Below are 16841 nucleotides of genomic sequence, written 5' to 3'. Positions count from 1 at the left end.
ATGAGTTATCGGTACTGAAGCATTGATAACTTTCTACAACTTAGCAATATGAAAATTCCGCTTTAGCACTACAATAGACAAATGGAGAAATTTAACCTCTGTTGTGGAGATATCCACAGTCAATGTGGACATAGTAAGGCCTCCTTCCCTCTCTCCCAGATGAATAGTCCCCCAGATAAACTCACTGTAGGATGAGGCAGGGGAAAAAAATTTTTCTATTGCTCTCACTTGTCTTCCCTCTCTCCTTGTATAAAAATAGTTTCTTGATTTCTATCCTAATAGGTACAATGCCCCATGGATCTCTTGTTATGTAGATACATGGAAGAGAAAACACTCGGTTAGATGTAACAAGCATTTTTCTCCCACAATTCCTCAGGGAATTCTCCAATTTAAATTGATGATCACTTTTCTAGTTAATCATCAAAATGATCCTAATTACTCCATCGCTTGTCATAGACACTGCTGAATAAATACTATGTGCTTGAGCAAAACTAGTAGCAAAGGTTGTGAAGTATTTATAAATCTATCTTTCATCATACAGAATTGAATCACATGACAAGACAATCAGCAGACTGAAAAATCATTCAAAGGCTGATATAATTGCAGTGCCTCAAATAATAGTGTAGTAAATAAGAAGGATCTAAATGTAGATGGATACTTGTTTCTCTGCCACTTGTTTTTTTTGCTCAGGATGCTATTAGTAGCGGTGTTGGGGGAACTACTGCTTCCTCAGATGTTATGCAAGGCTTACGTTGTGAATTGCGGCATTAATGGCCCACAGCCTCTACAACACAAGTATCCTCAGCCAGGAGAACTCATCATTGGTGGCATCACTTCTCAGACCTTCATCTTCTCCTTCCCACTGGATTTCACTGCACAACCTTCATCAACGGTGTTTGAAGAGTTTGTGTAAGAAGTTTATTTATCCAGCTCCTGCCTTGTGCATTTAATGTCACTTTTTTCTACATTGTAGCCTTTTTGAAAAGACACCTGGTGACACAAGGGGATAGAGTAGAATGGAAACTTGGGGGGGGGTAGATGCTAATTTTGTATGATTACGTTGAACAAAGTGTTAATGATTTTGAATCCTTTTGTTCATGTTCTACATCCCAACAAACACTTTCCAAGAAAGAATAAGGAGGCTCATGTTCAAAAATACTGATATTGTTTGATTGGCTTATGTTTGTGTGGGCCACCTTCTGCTAAGAATTATCTTCAGAAAGCTTTGAATTCTATAAATATTATGATAGATAATATCTATGAATATGATGATATTTTTAATTGAAATGTTGAGTGCACAGGGTTAAGAAAATGCTAGAGGAAGCTCCTCTCCCTGCTGTATATGAGGATGTTACTGTAGGAAGGAAGGAAAATGATAGCATTTATCTTTTTCTCTCTCCAGGGTCACTATATAGTATAGCAATAAACACCCAGGTGCATGGTAGAAGCAAAAGAAAATTATTTTAAGGAAATAACAACAACAACAACAACAACAACAACAACTTTATTTATACCCCGCCCTTCTCCCCAAAGGGACCCAAGGCAACTGACAAAAAGTTAAAAGCAGATTAAAACATAATTTAGCAAACAGATAAAAAACATATTAACACATTGACAGATATGATAAAAAGAGTAGTCAGATAAAAAGTCAGGTAAAAAGAGCATAAAGCCGCAGGTCATAAAGGAATCAGGCCTGTAAAAACATACTAAAAGATGTAGAAAAGATATTAAAAAGGCCATGAACTCAGAAGGCTTGTTTAAATAGAAGGGTCTTCAGGCCTCGCCGAAAAGTCTCAAGAGAGGGAGCCATTCTCAAGTCAAGGGGAAGGGAATTCCATAACATTGGTGCCACTTCTGAGAAGGCCCTATTTCTAGCCGCTGCCCCACGTACCTCCCTAGGCAGCGGCACTTGTAAAAAGGCCTTCTCTCATGACCTAAGAGGACAAGCCAGATTGTACGGAAGTAGGCGATCTCTAAGATACCCTGGCCCAGAGCAGTATAGGGCTTTAAAGGTCAAAACCAGCACCTTGAATTGGGCCCAGAAACGAATGGGCAGCCAATGTAGCCCCCGGAGAAGCGGGCTGACAGAGTCAAACCGCCTACCTCCAGTAACCACACGGGCTGCCGCATTCTGCACTAATTGCAGTTTCCGAACCATCTTCAGGGGAACCCCACATAAAGCGCGTTACAATAATCTAACCTTGATGTCTTATCAATGTCGATAAACAGTATCTTTTTTGAAGTACATACTGGAAATGTTCTACACACAGAAACACATGTGCACGTGTACAGTTTGAGCAGCAGTACTTTAGATTTCACATTTATTAAAAACAAACAAACAAAAACTCAGGATAGACTTCCAGAATATTTTTTCCCTTAGGTTCCCCCCACCCCACCCCATTGGTTTTACAGCCTTCCTTCAATCAATATCTTCACCCATGGTCTGGGCATGTGCTATATTTAATCAGCTAAAATTGCTGTCAGGCCCTCCCTTCCCCAACAATTTCTGCCCATACTTATTTCTTAATCAGATTTCACTTGGTGCTCAAAGTAAAGTACAGCATAAGAAAGACAGCAACACAATATCTATTAGAATAACAATTAACAAGACCCCAAAGAAGACAGAAAATCAAAACCATCAGGCATGCCATCAATCATCAGAACAACAGCAAATGTTGTAAGATCCGCAATGTTATGTGCATCTATCGACTTTAAAGGATTTTGCTAGTTGCAATTCATAGTCCTCTCCTGTGTCTATTTTCATTCTAATTATCCCCATTAATCCCACACCTGTTGCTTTCTTTTTTTTATTCCAAATTAGCAGAACCATGTCATCTAAGCCTTGAATTTTCCCCCATTAAAACAATACTCATGCAAACACTATATCCTTTTTGATAGTTGCTTCTGCACTCGTATTGCCAACAAGGTATTATTCACTTGCCATTTACCTGTATGCAACTCTTGTCCTAGAGTAGTGACTAAATATTACCAGCAGATCCTGGCTCTGGTATTTGCAGTAAAGGAGATCAATGAAAACCCCAAGATACTACCCAATGTCTCCTTAGGTTTCCAAATCTATGACAGCTATTTTGATGCAAAGAAGACCTACCGTGCCACAATGCAACTTATATCCTCACCAAAAGGATTTGTTCCAAATTACAAATGTGACTGCCAGAATAACCTGATATCTATTATTGGGGCACTGGACTCCCAAACTTCCCTTCATGTGGCAACACTCTTGGATATCTACAAAATCCCACAGGTGGGATGATTGTGAGTGTATCTCTGTGTGTGTGTGTGTGGTATAGGAGTGAAAAATTGTTTGTGGGGAAAACCTAACAAAAGTAGGAGCTAATGTCTCCCTTCCCACAATTATGACTGAGCAGTTTTTGGTGTGTCTTTCTCAGCAGTTCGGAGGCTCAGAAAGAGAGGCTATGCTCTAACAAGGGCTAGCCAGTGATCCACAAAACAAGCCTAGGGAGGAGGACTCTGGGTGGTGCAAACCCCTCCCCCAGCCATGTCTGAGGCCCCTACAGACATGGTGTCCCTGACCTCAATCTGGGACAAGCCTCCCAAAACCTACCCCAGCGCTTACATTAAAAGGCATACCTGGCACCATTGATCTGCCGTGTCTGAGCCTCCTCATCAGCCTGCACGTTGGGTTTAAATACAGCTCTCCCCTGGTCTTGACCTACTCCTTCTTCTCACTTCCGTGGCCGAAATTGTGCCCACCCAGACATGGTGAAAGCACTTTCGCATTTCATTCAAAGTACATTTCATTCATTCGGCAAACATGTGTGTTGACCATGATATAAGACCTAACATGGTGGCTACACAAGTAATATGCCAACCACTGTGATTCCCCTCCTGACACGAAAGGCACGCTAAATGAGAATACAATCAGAGATTGTCTCCTGTGTACATACACCACAGAAAAATGTTGTTTGTAAATGAAAGTTGGATAGCCAAGGAGCACTGTTTTCATTTAGCAAATATACCACTATCACTTTATCCTCTCAGTTGGGAAGTAACCACTATGGCTTATAGTATTTTTTTTTTTTTTTTTTGCCTGTAAAATAATTAAATACAAAAGGAAAGGGGAAGGGGTAATACTTTTCTGGATTCTTCTTCTCCTCCTCCCCTTACAGGGCAGGCAGAGGAAGCACAGTTCAGCTTGAAAATTGTGCTGATTGTGCTGAATTGTGACATTTCACAATTCAGACATTTCCTGTTCTTCATCAGTAGTGCAACTGGTTGTTGCTGCCTGGATGGTCCGAGGGAGAGAGGGAGGGGCTGCTTGTGATCAGGAGCCTGCACTACTTATCATTTTGCACCACTCTAGCTACGCTACTGTTCTTCATCTTTCCCTATAGACACAGATGAGCACAAAACTTCATTTTTAAAACATTGCACTATGACTTCTAATGGGATACAAGGTTGAAAGAGGGAGAATTAAGTCCTGAGTGGAGTTCTACCCTCAGCTACCTTTACATTCTTGACAAATGACATAAAGAAAAACACCGATCTCTCTGCATCAGCCTTTTCTGTACTATGGAAATATTAAATTTCCATTTGCTTCTCCAGTGATTGCAAAAGTGGTTCACATAAAACACGGGCCACATCCTTTAAAAACTTGGAAGTGTACTATCAATGGGTTTTTTTTTTGTTGTTGTTTCACATCTCTTCACAACTCTCCCCAGCTTATCTACGGCCCTGCTCCAGTGATGAATGATAAGACCCCAGGCCTCCTGTTCTACCAGATGGTCCCTAACAAAGACCTTCAGTACGTGGGGCTAAGGTCTTTACTTCTGCATTTCAGGTGGATGTGGATTGGAATTCTTACTATGGCGAATGACAATGGTGAAAGATTTATGCAAACGGTGTTACCATTTTTTTCCCAGAGCGGCATCTGTTTTGCCTTCAGAGAAAGGTTACCCATGCTAACCTTTCTCACTCGGTTTCAAGATCTAATGGAAGAGCTGATAAAAATATATGACATAGTCATGAGCAGCAAGGCCAATGTAGTGGTGGTGTATGGAGAATCTTATTCCGTGGTGATTTTAAGATGCTTGCCATTTTTATCAGAGAGAGAGGACAAAACAAATAAACCAAAAGGTAAAGTGTGGATAATGGCATCCCATATTGAGCTAACCTCATTGGTCCCTCAAAGGATTTGGACTGCAGAAATGTTCCATGGCGCAATAGCCTTTACAGTCTACTCGAAAGATCCACCGGAATTTCACCAGTTTGTGAAGAACATAAATCCTTCTGGCACAACCACAGATGGCTTTATCAGGGAGTTCTGGCAACAGGCCTTTGCCTGTGTATTCTCAAATCCAGTTGTAGATGAGACAGGAGGGGGTATTTGCACAGGGGAGGAGAAACTGAAGAACCTTCCTGGCTCTTTTTTTGAAATGAGCATGACAGGCCACAGCTACAGCATCTACAATGCTGTCCATGCTGTGGCCCATGCTCTACATGCCATGATCTCATCCAGGCTCAGTCACAGAGCAATGATGGATAGAGGGAGCGTGAAGTTTTGGAATCAACCATCGTGGCAGGTAATAGGATCAACTTCCTTTTGTGAGAATCATGTGTTTATGCTGAATTGTCTCCTATAACTCTTCCCATGTTCATAAGCTGCCTCAAAATGTGCCTTAGAGCGCAATCCACACACTGGGTCAGCGTAAGTCCCTTGCACCAACTCAGGACTGCGTTGACTTTGGCGTTGGAGAGGCCCATGCCAACGCAGGCCCCAGGCCTAGTAAGTTCATGCCAGCCTTTCAAGGTCAGCGCAGGGGTCTGGGGGGTGGGGGGAGGGTGGGCAACAGACGGTCCCATGGGCAGGTAGCTGGGAAGCAGGTGGCAGGGCCAGAATCCACCACTTGTACTGTATCCTGACCCCATTCCTGAGCATCCCAGTGCAGCTCCAGGCTGCTCAGATCTGCGCCACCTCTTTAGTGGCACAGATCTGAGTAGCCCCATTGGTTCTGCTGTTCTTCCCGGGGTAATGGGAAGTGATTCCCCTTGGAATTCCCAGAGGCCACACCACTGCCCGGCAGTTGCACTTACCCCTGGCAACAGCATGTACTCCTCCTGCTGGCAACTGAGCCTGGCATTGACTGCCTCTTATCAAGCATCAGTGCTCCCTACTCACTGGGTGCCATAAATGTGTTTTATGGCATGTTTACGACACCCAGCGCCGGCGCTAGGGCTCAGCGCTGGCACTGGGACAGTTTAGGATTGGGCCCTAAGTCTACAAGCCTACATAGAGTTCCCTGAGACTAAGAGCACAATCCTATGCGTTTCTACTCAGAAGTAAGTCCCATTCTAGTCAGTGGAGTATATTCCCACGTATGTATGGTTGGATTACAGCCTATTGCCATTCAATTTAACGTGACTTGCTCCTACGTAGACATGTATGGGATTGTGCTGCAAATACCACACACACTGTGTAAAGAACAAAATTCACAAAACAGCCTCTAGAATAAAGAGTAACATTTGTAGCCCATTCGTAACAGGGCCTTACAGCTTAGGTAGGATGTGTCTATTATTCGAAGGTAATTTGGTTCCATGGAAAAACCCAACATGAAAAGTATGACCATTGCAAGCAGAAGTTGTTTATTCTCCAAGTTAATAATCAAAAGAACACCTAGCAACCATTTTTTTTTCTAAATTATTGTCTTTTTCATTTACCATTCAGCTCCATCACTTTCTAAGTGTCTCATTTAACAACAGTGCAGGTGACAAGGTTTCCTTTGACCAAAATGGGGAGTTACTTGCCGGTTTTGATATAATCAACTGGATTATTTTCTCCAACCAATCCTTCCATAGGGTAAAAGTTGGTGAGGTGGATCCCCAGGTTCCTCCAGACCTAATCTTCACAATTAATGAGAACACCATAACATGGCACAGCTGGTTTAACCAGGTATGATCCAATTGGCATAAGTTTGTGAGGTCTTCCCATTCTGACTGGGAATTTATCCAAAGTTCTTCTGCTGTAGGATGGGAAATTTTGCATACAAACCAAGTATGGATAGCAGAAAAAATGAAAACTAGTTCAATGATATGGAAAAATGTAACGAATGAGTCCCACAGCGATCTACCTTGCATCCTGTTCTGTTAAATAGATTAATGGACAATTTAGATAAGACAATTTAAACTAATATTAACCATACTTTTTTCTGTGTGTGGATAAAAACCACAGTTAACATTCTCAAACATTCAACCAAGCTCCACCCAGAAGGTCACATTCATATTTGCAGAAATTCTTGGTCACCCCTTATCTGTGGCTCTTTCTATATTTTAACATCAAGTTAAAGGAAATTTGTGCTGCAAAACTGAAAGGTACAATATGCTACATCAGCAGGTCCAACCCTGGCCCATGGGCACATGCTGTGATCCTTCCCCTGGGTGAATGGAGCTTACCATTCTACCCAAGAGCCTCTCCATTCTGGCACAGATTGCCCCCCCCCCACCTTCATGGAGGATGTTCCTGCATGCGTGGAAATCTGGGTATAAATCTGCTGAGGTGACAGACCCTGAAAGCGACTGGCCATCGCAAAGGTTGGGGGTGATCTGCACCAGAATGGAGAGGCCCCTGGGTGAAACGGTAAGCTCCGTCCACACTGGGGATACCTTTACTGGCACACAGCAATCTCCAATTTGGAGACAGCTGTGCTACATGCTCAAAAGAGTGTCTGACTTGGTTATTCAAAATTTACTATTCCTATAGCAGGTTCACAATTGTTATGTCAATCTTCCCCAAACCATGTTACAAGCTGGGATGGTTTTTGCCCCATTCCTGTAGGAAAAGGCATGAGGCTTGGGGCGAATCAGGATCAGTTTGATTCAACTGCGGAGGGCAGAGCTAGTCTTTTTCATGCTGCTCAGCCTGCTTGAGATCATTAGGGAGAAAGATGCAACACCCATGCCCCCTCCGTTATTCACAGTATGGAATCAGTTGGTTATTTATTTCAGGGCTAAGTAAAAAATTTTAGTCCCTTCTATGAAATTGGCCAAGGCAAGGGTTCATTTGTTTTCACCTACTGTAAACCTTTTGGGTTGCTTAGGCTGCAAAAATAATAATAATAATAATAATAGTACAGGTATTTATATACCGCCTTTCTTGGTCTTTATTCAAGACTTTATTCAAGGCGGTTTACATAGGCAGGCTTATTAAATCCCCATAGGGATTTTTACAATTTGAAAGAATGCTCTATCTTACAAGAACCACAACATTCAGGTGTTACTTTCTTGATCTGGTTTCACATTCTGGCCTCCATCCTCCCACGCTCAGAGCAGACGGAATAACTCGGTTCAGCTTGTCAGCTGCTGTACTATACTTTCCTATACTTTAATCCTATACTTTCTTGGGAATAAGCCCCATTGAAAACAACAGGACTTACTTCTGAGCAGACATGAATAGGCATATGCTGTTAGGTCTTCACTTCTTTGGTCACAACGGAAGGGGCATGGAAGTATGGAAAAAAAGGATTGATGTCACCAGGGGGTGAAAAGAAAACTGGCTGTTCCCTTGAGGCTGTATGGTATGGGAAAGAGCGGTCAGGTCTTTGGGGCGGCATCTACATCCACATCTCCATAGGCCAGTGTTATTCAAATTGTGCCTCATTAGGGAGGCACCAGGAACTGAAAGGGGAGGTGCGGGATGACCTCTCGCAGTGATAGAGTCACACCCCTGGACAGAATACGAGCCCGTCTTCTGCCCGACTCTGGATTTTTTTTTTAAAGCAGAAGAAATGGGAGTTGCTCAGCTGCAAGAGTGGCTGCTGCCGCCCCGCCCTCTTCTCCCTCCTCTCTGAGGCTGCCACCTTCTGTGTTCACTGCATGTTGTTTGCAAAGCTCTTCCACTCCATCCCCCATCTGGAAAGTACCAAGCATGCTCAGCTTGCAGTCCTTGTCTTTGCTGACTGTCAGAAAGAAACCCTCCTTGATCCTTGTGTGGTTGGTTCCTATTTCCCAGCCTGGGATCATTTCTCATCAAAGTGAAATCTCTCTTTTCAACCCCCTCCCTCTTCCACTCCCCCCTTTTGATCTCCAAACCTTCCCACTTTCCTCCACCTCCCCTTAAAGTTGTTTCCATGCAGTTGACAAAGGGGGGGGGGAGAGAGAGAGAGAGAGAGAAGCACACACTTTACTTGGCCAGGAGCAGAAAAAGGGTACTGTTTTTAAAGTGGTTTATTAATCTTGTTGTTTGACCGAAGAGGATAGGCTGTATTTTTAAAGTGATGAATCTTGCTATTTGAAGGGAATACTTATCAGCCATTGATGAAGTGATTGCCAGCCCAATCCTATCCACACTTTCCTGGGAGTAAGCCCCATTGACTAATGGGACTTACTTCTGAGTAGACATGCATAGGCTTGAGCTGTGCATTTCCTAGTATAGGAGACAAATCAGCCTCCTAACCAAACCCTTATCAGCTCTGATATATTTTCATGGTCTATTTTTGTTTTCCCCACCAGCTGCTGGAAAAATTAAATTAAATTAAATTAAATTAATAAAGGGTTGAATCCTATCCAAGGAGAATGAGAGAAATGACTAGTTGGATTGGGGTCCACAGGGTGTGTGTGTGTAATGTTGGTCAGACTGGTGGTTCACAATGTTCATTTGATAAAACAATTCTATTGGTATGCTTACAAAGTTAAAAAAAATGAGTCTTCCTGGACCAGACAAAATCTACCTACTCCAGTATCCTGTCTCCAACAGTGATCAGCAGCTGATAATTTATAAAGCATGTATATTGCTGAGTATTAATAATATATTTTAATATCTGCATTTAATTAATGATATGATTAATATAATTAATATTAATATATTTAATATTTCTGGCCACTTCCTGTTTAATGATGTCACTTCCAGCCCTCAGGAACATGATGGGGAGTCATGGCCAACAGCCATGGGGGTCAAGGGAGCCACTGGCCAGAAACATTTGAGTACCACTGCAATAGGCTCATTGGTTTGGCGGTCTGAGAGATAATGCTTTGCCCCGAATGAAATGTTTGTAACTCCTCAGTAAAATATGAAAAAAGACTAAACAGTCATAAGGATACAAAGGTCAACAATTCCTCTGAAGATAATATTCTCCTCTTTTATTTATGGATTAGGTTCAACCCCTTTCATTATGTAATAACTATTGTCATCCTGGTTATAGCAAAAAAGTGAAGGAGGGAGAGCCATTTTGCTGCTATGACTGCATCCCATGCCCAGAAGGGAAGATTTCAGAGCAGGAAGGTAAGAAATATACAGTACACAGTGTTGTGTGATCGATTGACTGAAACCTGGAAGGGAAAGGGTCTAACAGGCTACAGGAGAAGAATCACTTCCATTTATAGTTCATTCCCTTTTGTTCTTTTTTTTTTTTTTTTTTTTTTTTGCTTAGGGAAGGTGCTGAGCACATTGTAAGAGAATAGGGGAGCCACAAACTGAAGTTATGGGCAACCCAATCCTAACCTCCGCTGGAACACAAGGCGAGCTGGCCTGCACTGTATGCAGTGCAGGTTTGGAGGTGGTTGTGGCACAACTCAGGGTAAGGGGATATTTTTCTCCTTTCCCCAAGCACTGCCCTAGAAACTGCAATGGGGGCTACTCAGATATACTGGATCAGCTGGTATTAGGCTGCTCCAGAGGGGGGTTAGGGTCCAACCCCCCAAGTGCCTGAGGCTACTCCTACCCCCTTCCCAGGCCTGCCCCACCCATTGGTCCACCTGCCATCTCCTGCCCCAGAACGCCCCCAAATGCCCTCCCCAAACCCCTGCCCTGGTGGCCCGCAAACTTACCTTTGCTGGGTCTTGCTCTGGTGCGGGGAGGCCATGGTGTATCCTTGCTCCAGCCTCCCCATTTCCCTCAGTGGCGCAAACATGCTTTCCTAGATACCATCTAGGATTGTACATAATCTGTTGTACACTTGGGGACGGGAACCATATGTTTTTCAAAAGTCCAAGGAAATTCCTTAAAGACCCCATTGGATTTTAGTGCAAGCCAACTCCAATGATAACTTTGCACGCATGTGTGTGTATGAATATTGTCTTTATAATATGACACATATACAGTCAGTGTCCAATCCTATCTAATTTTGTAGTTCTGATGCAGCCATGTCAACAGAGGGTGTGCTGCATCCTGCAGTGGGGGACGATTTGTTCCCTTATCTTATGGCTGCACAGTGACTGCATTGGCGCTGAAAAGTTGGATAGGATTGAACCCTGACTGTATGTGTGTAGAATCACAGGTATTCAGATGGTCAAAAGTAAGTCCCTTTCAGCGGTATGATTCAACTTCCTATGAAGCTCACTATGACTGTCCTGCATTGCTGTCTGCTGAATGCATATTTCCTCATTAAAAATACTATATTAGGAAGGCTGCACACCTTTCTCTGAGACCGCATCAATCATTCATATTTTTGTGATGTTGACAATTGAATAATGGAAGATATTTCATTATATTTCATGGGCCTCCCCTTGAAGGCTGTTAGGGCTGTTCACCTTGAGCAGAACATGGTGGCTTCCTCCATCACATTTGGAGAAAGCCACCATGAGGAGGTGGAGGAGGAGAAGGAAGAAGTCCTCTAGTGACACATGTGGCAGAACTCTGTGACCTCATCTGATCTCACAGATTTCTGGCTTGAAGAACCATTCTTATATGAAGATTATGAAGTACTGCAGCATTCAGTATCTTTATATACTAAAGGGGAGTTGATAAGTAGTGATTGGTAATCCTCAATGTCATCTGCTATCACATTTGACTAGAACTGCATTTCCAGTTATTTTATATTTAAGTGGAGACAACTTCTTCTGTATGGGAGTTAAATGTAAGGTATGAGGGTGAGATTGATGGCATGCATATGAAACAGAAATGGTACTTTTTCTTTTCCAGACACAAATGATTGTTATAAATGCCCAGATGAGTACTACCCTGATAAAAATCGGAATTCGTGCATCCCCAGGGATATAAGCTTCTTGTCATATGAAGAATCTTTGGGCATCTGTTTAGCCTGCTGTGCTCTTTCCTTTTCTTTGATAAGAGCTCTGGTGCTGAGAACATTCATGAAGAACCACAACACTCCCATTGTCAAAGCCAACAATCGGAACCTCAGCTACACTCTTCTCATCTCCCTGCTGCTCTGCTTCCTCTGTGCATTGCTGTTCATTGGCCGACCTCAGAAGTTGACATGCCTCCTCCGACAAACTGCCTTTGGCATCATCTTCTCTGTGGCTGTTTCTTGTGTGCTGGCAAAGACCATCACGGTGGTTCTGGCATTCATGGCCACCAAACCAGGAAGCAGGATGAGGAAGTGGGTGGGGAAAGGACTGGCCAATGTCATCATTCTTTCATGTTCTCTTATTCAAGCCAGCATCTGTACTGTGTGGCTGGCAACTTCTCCCCCATTCCCAGATGTTGACATTCACTCTGTGGCTGAAGAAATTATAGTAGAATGTAATGAGGGATCCATAACTATGTTCTACTGTGTCTTGGGCTATATGGGCTTCCTGGCCAGTGTCAGCTTCATGATAGCTTTCCTCTCCAGGAAGTTGCCAGACAGTTTCAACGAAGCCAAGTTCATCACTTTCAGCATGTTGGTCTGTTGCAGTGTTTGGCTCTCCTTTGTCCCAACCTACCTGAGCGCCAAAGGAAAATACATAGCAGCTGTGGAGACTTTCTCTATCTTGGCCTCTAGTGCTGGTTTGCTGGGTTGTATCTTCCTCCCCAAATGTTACATTATTGTGTTCAGATCTGAACTAAATAGGAAAGAACAGCTAATAAGAATAAAAAGTTAATGAAATGAGATGTCCATATTCTTTAGTAGATCTTGTAATTGAGAGGAGAATCGTGTATCTTCAGAATCTTTATTAATGTTTGCTGTGTAGCATATGTGTGTAGCATATACAGTGTAGCATATACAGTGTAGCATAATGTTTGCTGTGTAGCATATACAGTAAAGCAGCAGCTCACTTTCTAGATTCCCGGATTTGGACATTATTCAATAGTTGTAGAAACTGTAATAGAATATAATGAGGGATCCATAACTATGTTGTGTGTGTGTGTGTGTGTGTGTGTGTGTGTGTGTGTGTCCTTGGTTGTATGTTCTTCCTGGTCAGTGTCAGTTACACTGTGGCATTTCTCCCCAGGAAGTTGCCTGCTAGTTTTAATGAAGCCAAGTTCATTACTTTAAGCACGTTGGTCTTTTGCAATGTTTGGCTCTCCTTTGTTCCAGCCTACCTGATCACCAAAGGAAAATACATTGCAGCTGTAGAGATCTGTATCTAGTCCTCCAGCGCTGTGTTGCTGGCTTGTATCTTTTTCCTCAAATGCTATATTATTGTGTTGAGGCTTGCACTGGACAACAGGGAGCAGCTAAAAAAAAGTTAAAAAGTGAAATAAGTTAAATACCCATGTCTTTTATTATACAGGTTTGCATTGGTTAACGATAGGGACAGTTCCCCGAAGCCAGGCCTGAGGAGGAGGGGCAGGGGGCAAATTTCCAGGACCCAGGCTTCAAAGGGGGTGGTGGGCAATGAGAAAACAAATTATGAGTACAAAACAAATTTATTACAAAATAAATGCAGGGATCTCAATCACAGCCTGTCTAGGGCCATATTTCACCTAGGGCAGCGGTTTCCAAACATTTTTTCAGCTGGTGATTCCCTTGACCTACAGGGCCAATGGCTGTGACTCCCTATTAGGGCTACAAAACTACATATTGTATGGGTGGCTGGTTTTTTGTGAGGATTCTGCGGGCTCCCGGCTGGTTTCTATGGCTCCCCAGGGAGCCATGGCTCACAGTTTTGGAGCCACTGCCCTACAGCTTTGATCCATTTTTAATGGACTTCTATTCCCCCAAGGCATTCTGCAGATGATTAAGGGTAGCTCAGCCACCAGAAACCTGAACAAACCACAGTCTCCGCAGAATGAACTGGGAGAATAAAAGTGTATTGAAAGTGGATCAAAGTTGTAGTGGAAATGCAGCCCAGGTTTTCTCCAAAAGTACCTACTGTATTAGTAGAATTCGACATGGGAAGCTGAAACTTACATATTTAGACCAGAACTATTAGGCCCCAGTTCAGATCAGGCCCCATTGCCAGGTCCCAGTAGTAAGCTCCAGCCCTACTTGTGGTTTAGTGTGTGTCTAGTTTGCCCCTACTAACTGGGTAAAAGGCACTTTTTCAAGTGGGTGCTCCTCTTTTGTTTAGCAAGGGGAGAGTAACTGGTCCCCCACACCCCAGCAGTGTCTTTTCTAGTCTGCTGGTATTGTATTGCATCTTTCTAGATTGTGAGCCCTTTTGAGACAGGGAGCCATTAGTTATTTGATTTTCTCTGTAAACAGCTTTGTTAACTTTTTGTAATAATAATAATAAAACACGTGGCATTGGATCAAGTCCATATGTGTGTTAGCATTGTGGGGAGGTGAAATTAGCAAGGTGGAGTACTAAGATAAGTCTAGAGTATGGAAGAGAAAGAAAAAGAGACAAAAAGGCAAAAAACAAAACTTTTTTTTCAAAATTAATGGTGGTTTTATATTAATATTGGGGTACTGACACCAAAAATGGCATCGGTTTTGCCCTATCCTGTCTAGTTTTGGAGATATGCCATAGCCTCATGAGGAAGCTGCTTGAGGGCCCGATCCTGAACAGTGCATGCCAGCACATTTGCGAGCCCTTTCAATGGGAGACAGGCAGAGGGCAGGGAGGAGGTGTGGCGGGTAGACGGAGTGGGGCGGGAGGAGGGCAGGACTAGTGGAGCTTGGTTTCACCAGATCCTGAGCCCCACGTTGGGCCACGCAGCCCAACATGGGGCTTTCCAATTCTGTGCCAGCTCCTGAGCTCCCGCAGAATCGAATAGCTCCATTGTGGGGCCACAAGGAGCTGCCGTGGGTTATCCAGTTGCTCATTGGATGGTGCGGTGGCCATTTTGGTGTCATGGCAGCCCCCCGTTCCAGGCAGCTCAGGATTGGGCTGTGAACCATTCACTAATGAGGCTGTTATATGCGAATCCATGCGAATAAAGGAAGGCAGAAAGATAACAGCTCAATATGTTTATTCCATCTTCAGAACAGAACCTGGCAATGAATCTGAATGAATCTGACACAAGGCAAACACCCCCAGCTTTTATACCCTTTGGCTCCACCCAGACTTCCCATGATTGGTGCAGTTGAAACATTAACTAGAGGGCTAATCGGATGGTAGGATTTTGATCCATCATCTGATTGGCCAGCAATAAGTCTGGGCCAATCAGTTATGCAGGATTTCGATCCTGCATAACTTGCATACATAACAGAGGCTATGCCATATCTCTGAAACTAGACATGATAGGGCAAAACCAATGCCATTTTTGGAATCAGCTACCCAGATATACCCAGGAATAGGTCTAATATTTAAATGTAAAATGTGTGTTGGCCTGTGTAATTTCAGCTTCTGTTATGAAGTAGAGATGTCCACAGTCAATACTTTCACAGTCAAGGGACACAACCTTAACCAGCTCTACTCAGAAGTAAGTTCCATTTTGTTCTATGGGGCTTACTCTCAGGAAAGTGTGGTTAGGATTGCAGCCAAGGTCAAATATGTCCGAAACGAATGCATTCATAGGAAGGCCTCCTTCCCTCCCTCCATGATCAGTAGTCTTAAAAATCTGAAAATATTCCAAGATGAGCAAAGGGGATGTTTGACACTGTTCCTACCCTTCTTTCCTCTCTTTGTACAAAAACAGGTAATTGATTTCTATCCAGATAGGTACAGTATCCCAAGGATTCCTTGTTACTCAAATAAGTGGAAGAGAACATCTGCTCACATATAACAAGCATATTATCTCCTACAATTCCATGGGGATTTGTCCAGTTTAAATTAATGATCACCTTTCTAGCTAATCATCAAAAGCCATAATCGATAATTATGGGCCATGATTAATTCTGTTGCTTGTCAAGGCCATTGCTGAAATTGATGGGCATGAACAAAACTAGTATAAAAGGTTGTGAAGTATTTATAAATATATCCCAAACCCTGCAGAACTGGGACTGAAAAGAGAAGGTTGCACCAGTCTTATCTCAGATATTGTACATCTTATACTGCAGGGCTCAGGTCAATCAGCAAACTGAACAACCATTCAAATTAGTCTGATGTAACTATGGAGGCTCAGATGATAGTTTTGTAGGAATCTATATGTAGAGGGAAGATTGCATCTTGGCTCAGGATGGTCATCTTTATGGTGTTATTGCTAGCACAGCTTCCTCAGATGTTATGCAAGGCTTATGTTATTAACTGCAGTGTTTGGCATCCACTCCCTGCACCTCAGAAGTATCATCTGTCAGAAGAATTCATCATTGGTGGTATTGCTTCTCAGAGACTCACTGTCCCCAGTCCAGAGGGCTTCACTGAAAAATATCCACCAGCATTGTTTGATGATATTGTGTAAGGATGAAAGTTTATTTGATTTTTTAAAATTATTTTTAAAATCTGGATTGATCAGTTGGATCTACATTGGTCAGCCCAATCCTAATATTGTGTTGCTCCGGTGCAGGCCTCCTGCACCAGCTCCCAAGTGTCTCAAATGTACTGTAAGGCACATTTGTGCCAACTCAAGAGCTGCCTATGCTGGCACAATGACATGCACTGGCCTGCTAGTGCCAGATCCAGACCCTGTGCTGGCCGGTGCAGGTAAGATTGCGATGGGCAGTGCAGGACGTGGGAAAGGGTGGCAGGAGGGTGTTCTGGGAGTGGTGAGATAGTGTTCTGAAAGGGGGAGGGTGGAACAGGGGAAGGATCATGCACTGGAGGGGGGTGGGATCAGCAGTGACAAATAGCTGGTGCAGACCCGAGTAGCCCCATAGTGCGGG

At 43.2% G+C, this 16841-nt stretch overlaps 1 protein-coding gene across 1 annotated transcript; it reads left to right on the top strand.

Moving 5' to 3' along the window:
* LOC136653356 (vomeronasal type-2 receptor 26-like) lies at positions 1–12792 on the top strand. Its single transcript, XM_066630265.1, has 7 exons — positions 1–11; positions 691–909; positions 2971–3262; positions 4701–5561; positions 6704–6928; positions 10126–10252; positions 11891–12792. Exons 1-7 carry the CDS (start codon positions 1–3, stop codon positions 12790–12792), a joined length of 2637 nt encoding a protein of 878 aa, XP_066486362.1.
* The last annotated feature ends 4049 nt before the right edge of the window (positions 12793–16841 follow it).

The sequence above is a fragment of the Tiliqua scincoides genome, chromosome 5 (genome assembly GCF_035046505.1).
Source record: "Tiliqua scincoides isolate rTilSci1 chromosome 5, rTilSci1.hap2, whole genome shotgun sequence".
Lineage (NCBI taxonomy): Eukaryota > Metazoa > Chordata > Lepidosauria > Squamata > Scincidae > Tiliqua > Tiliqua scincoides.
This window is presented reverse-complemented; position numbering and strand designations above follow the sequence as displayed.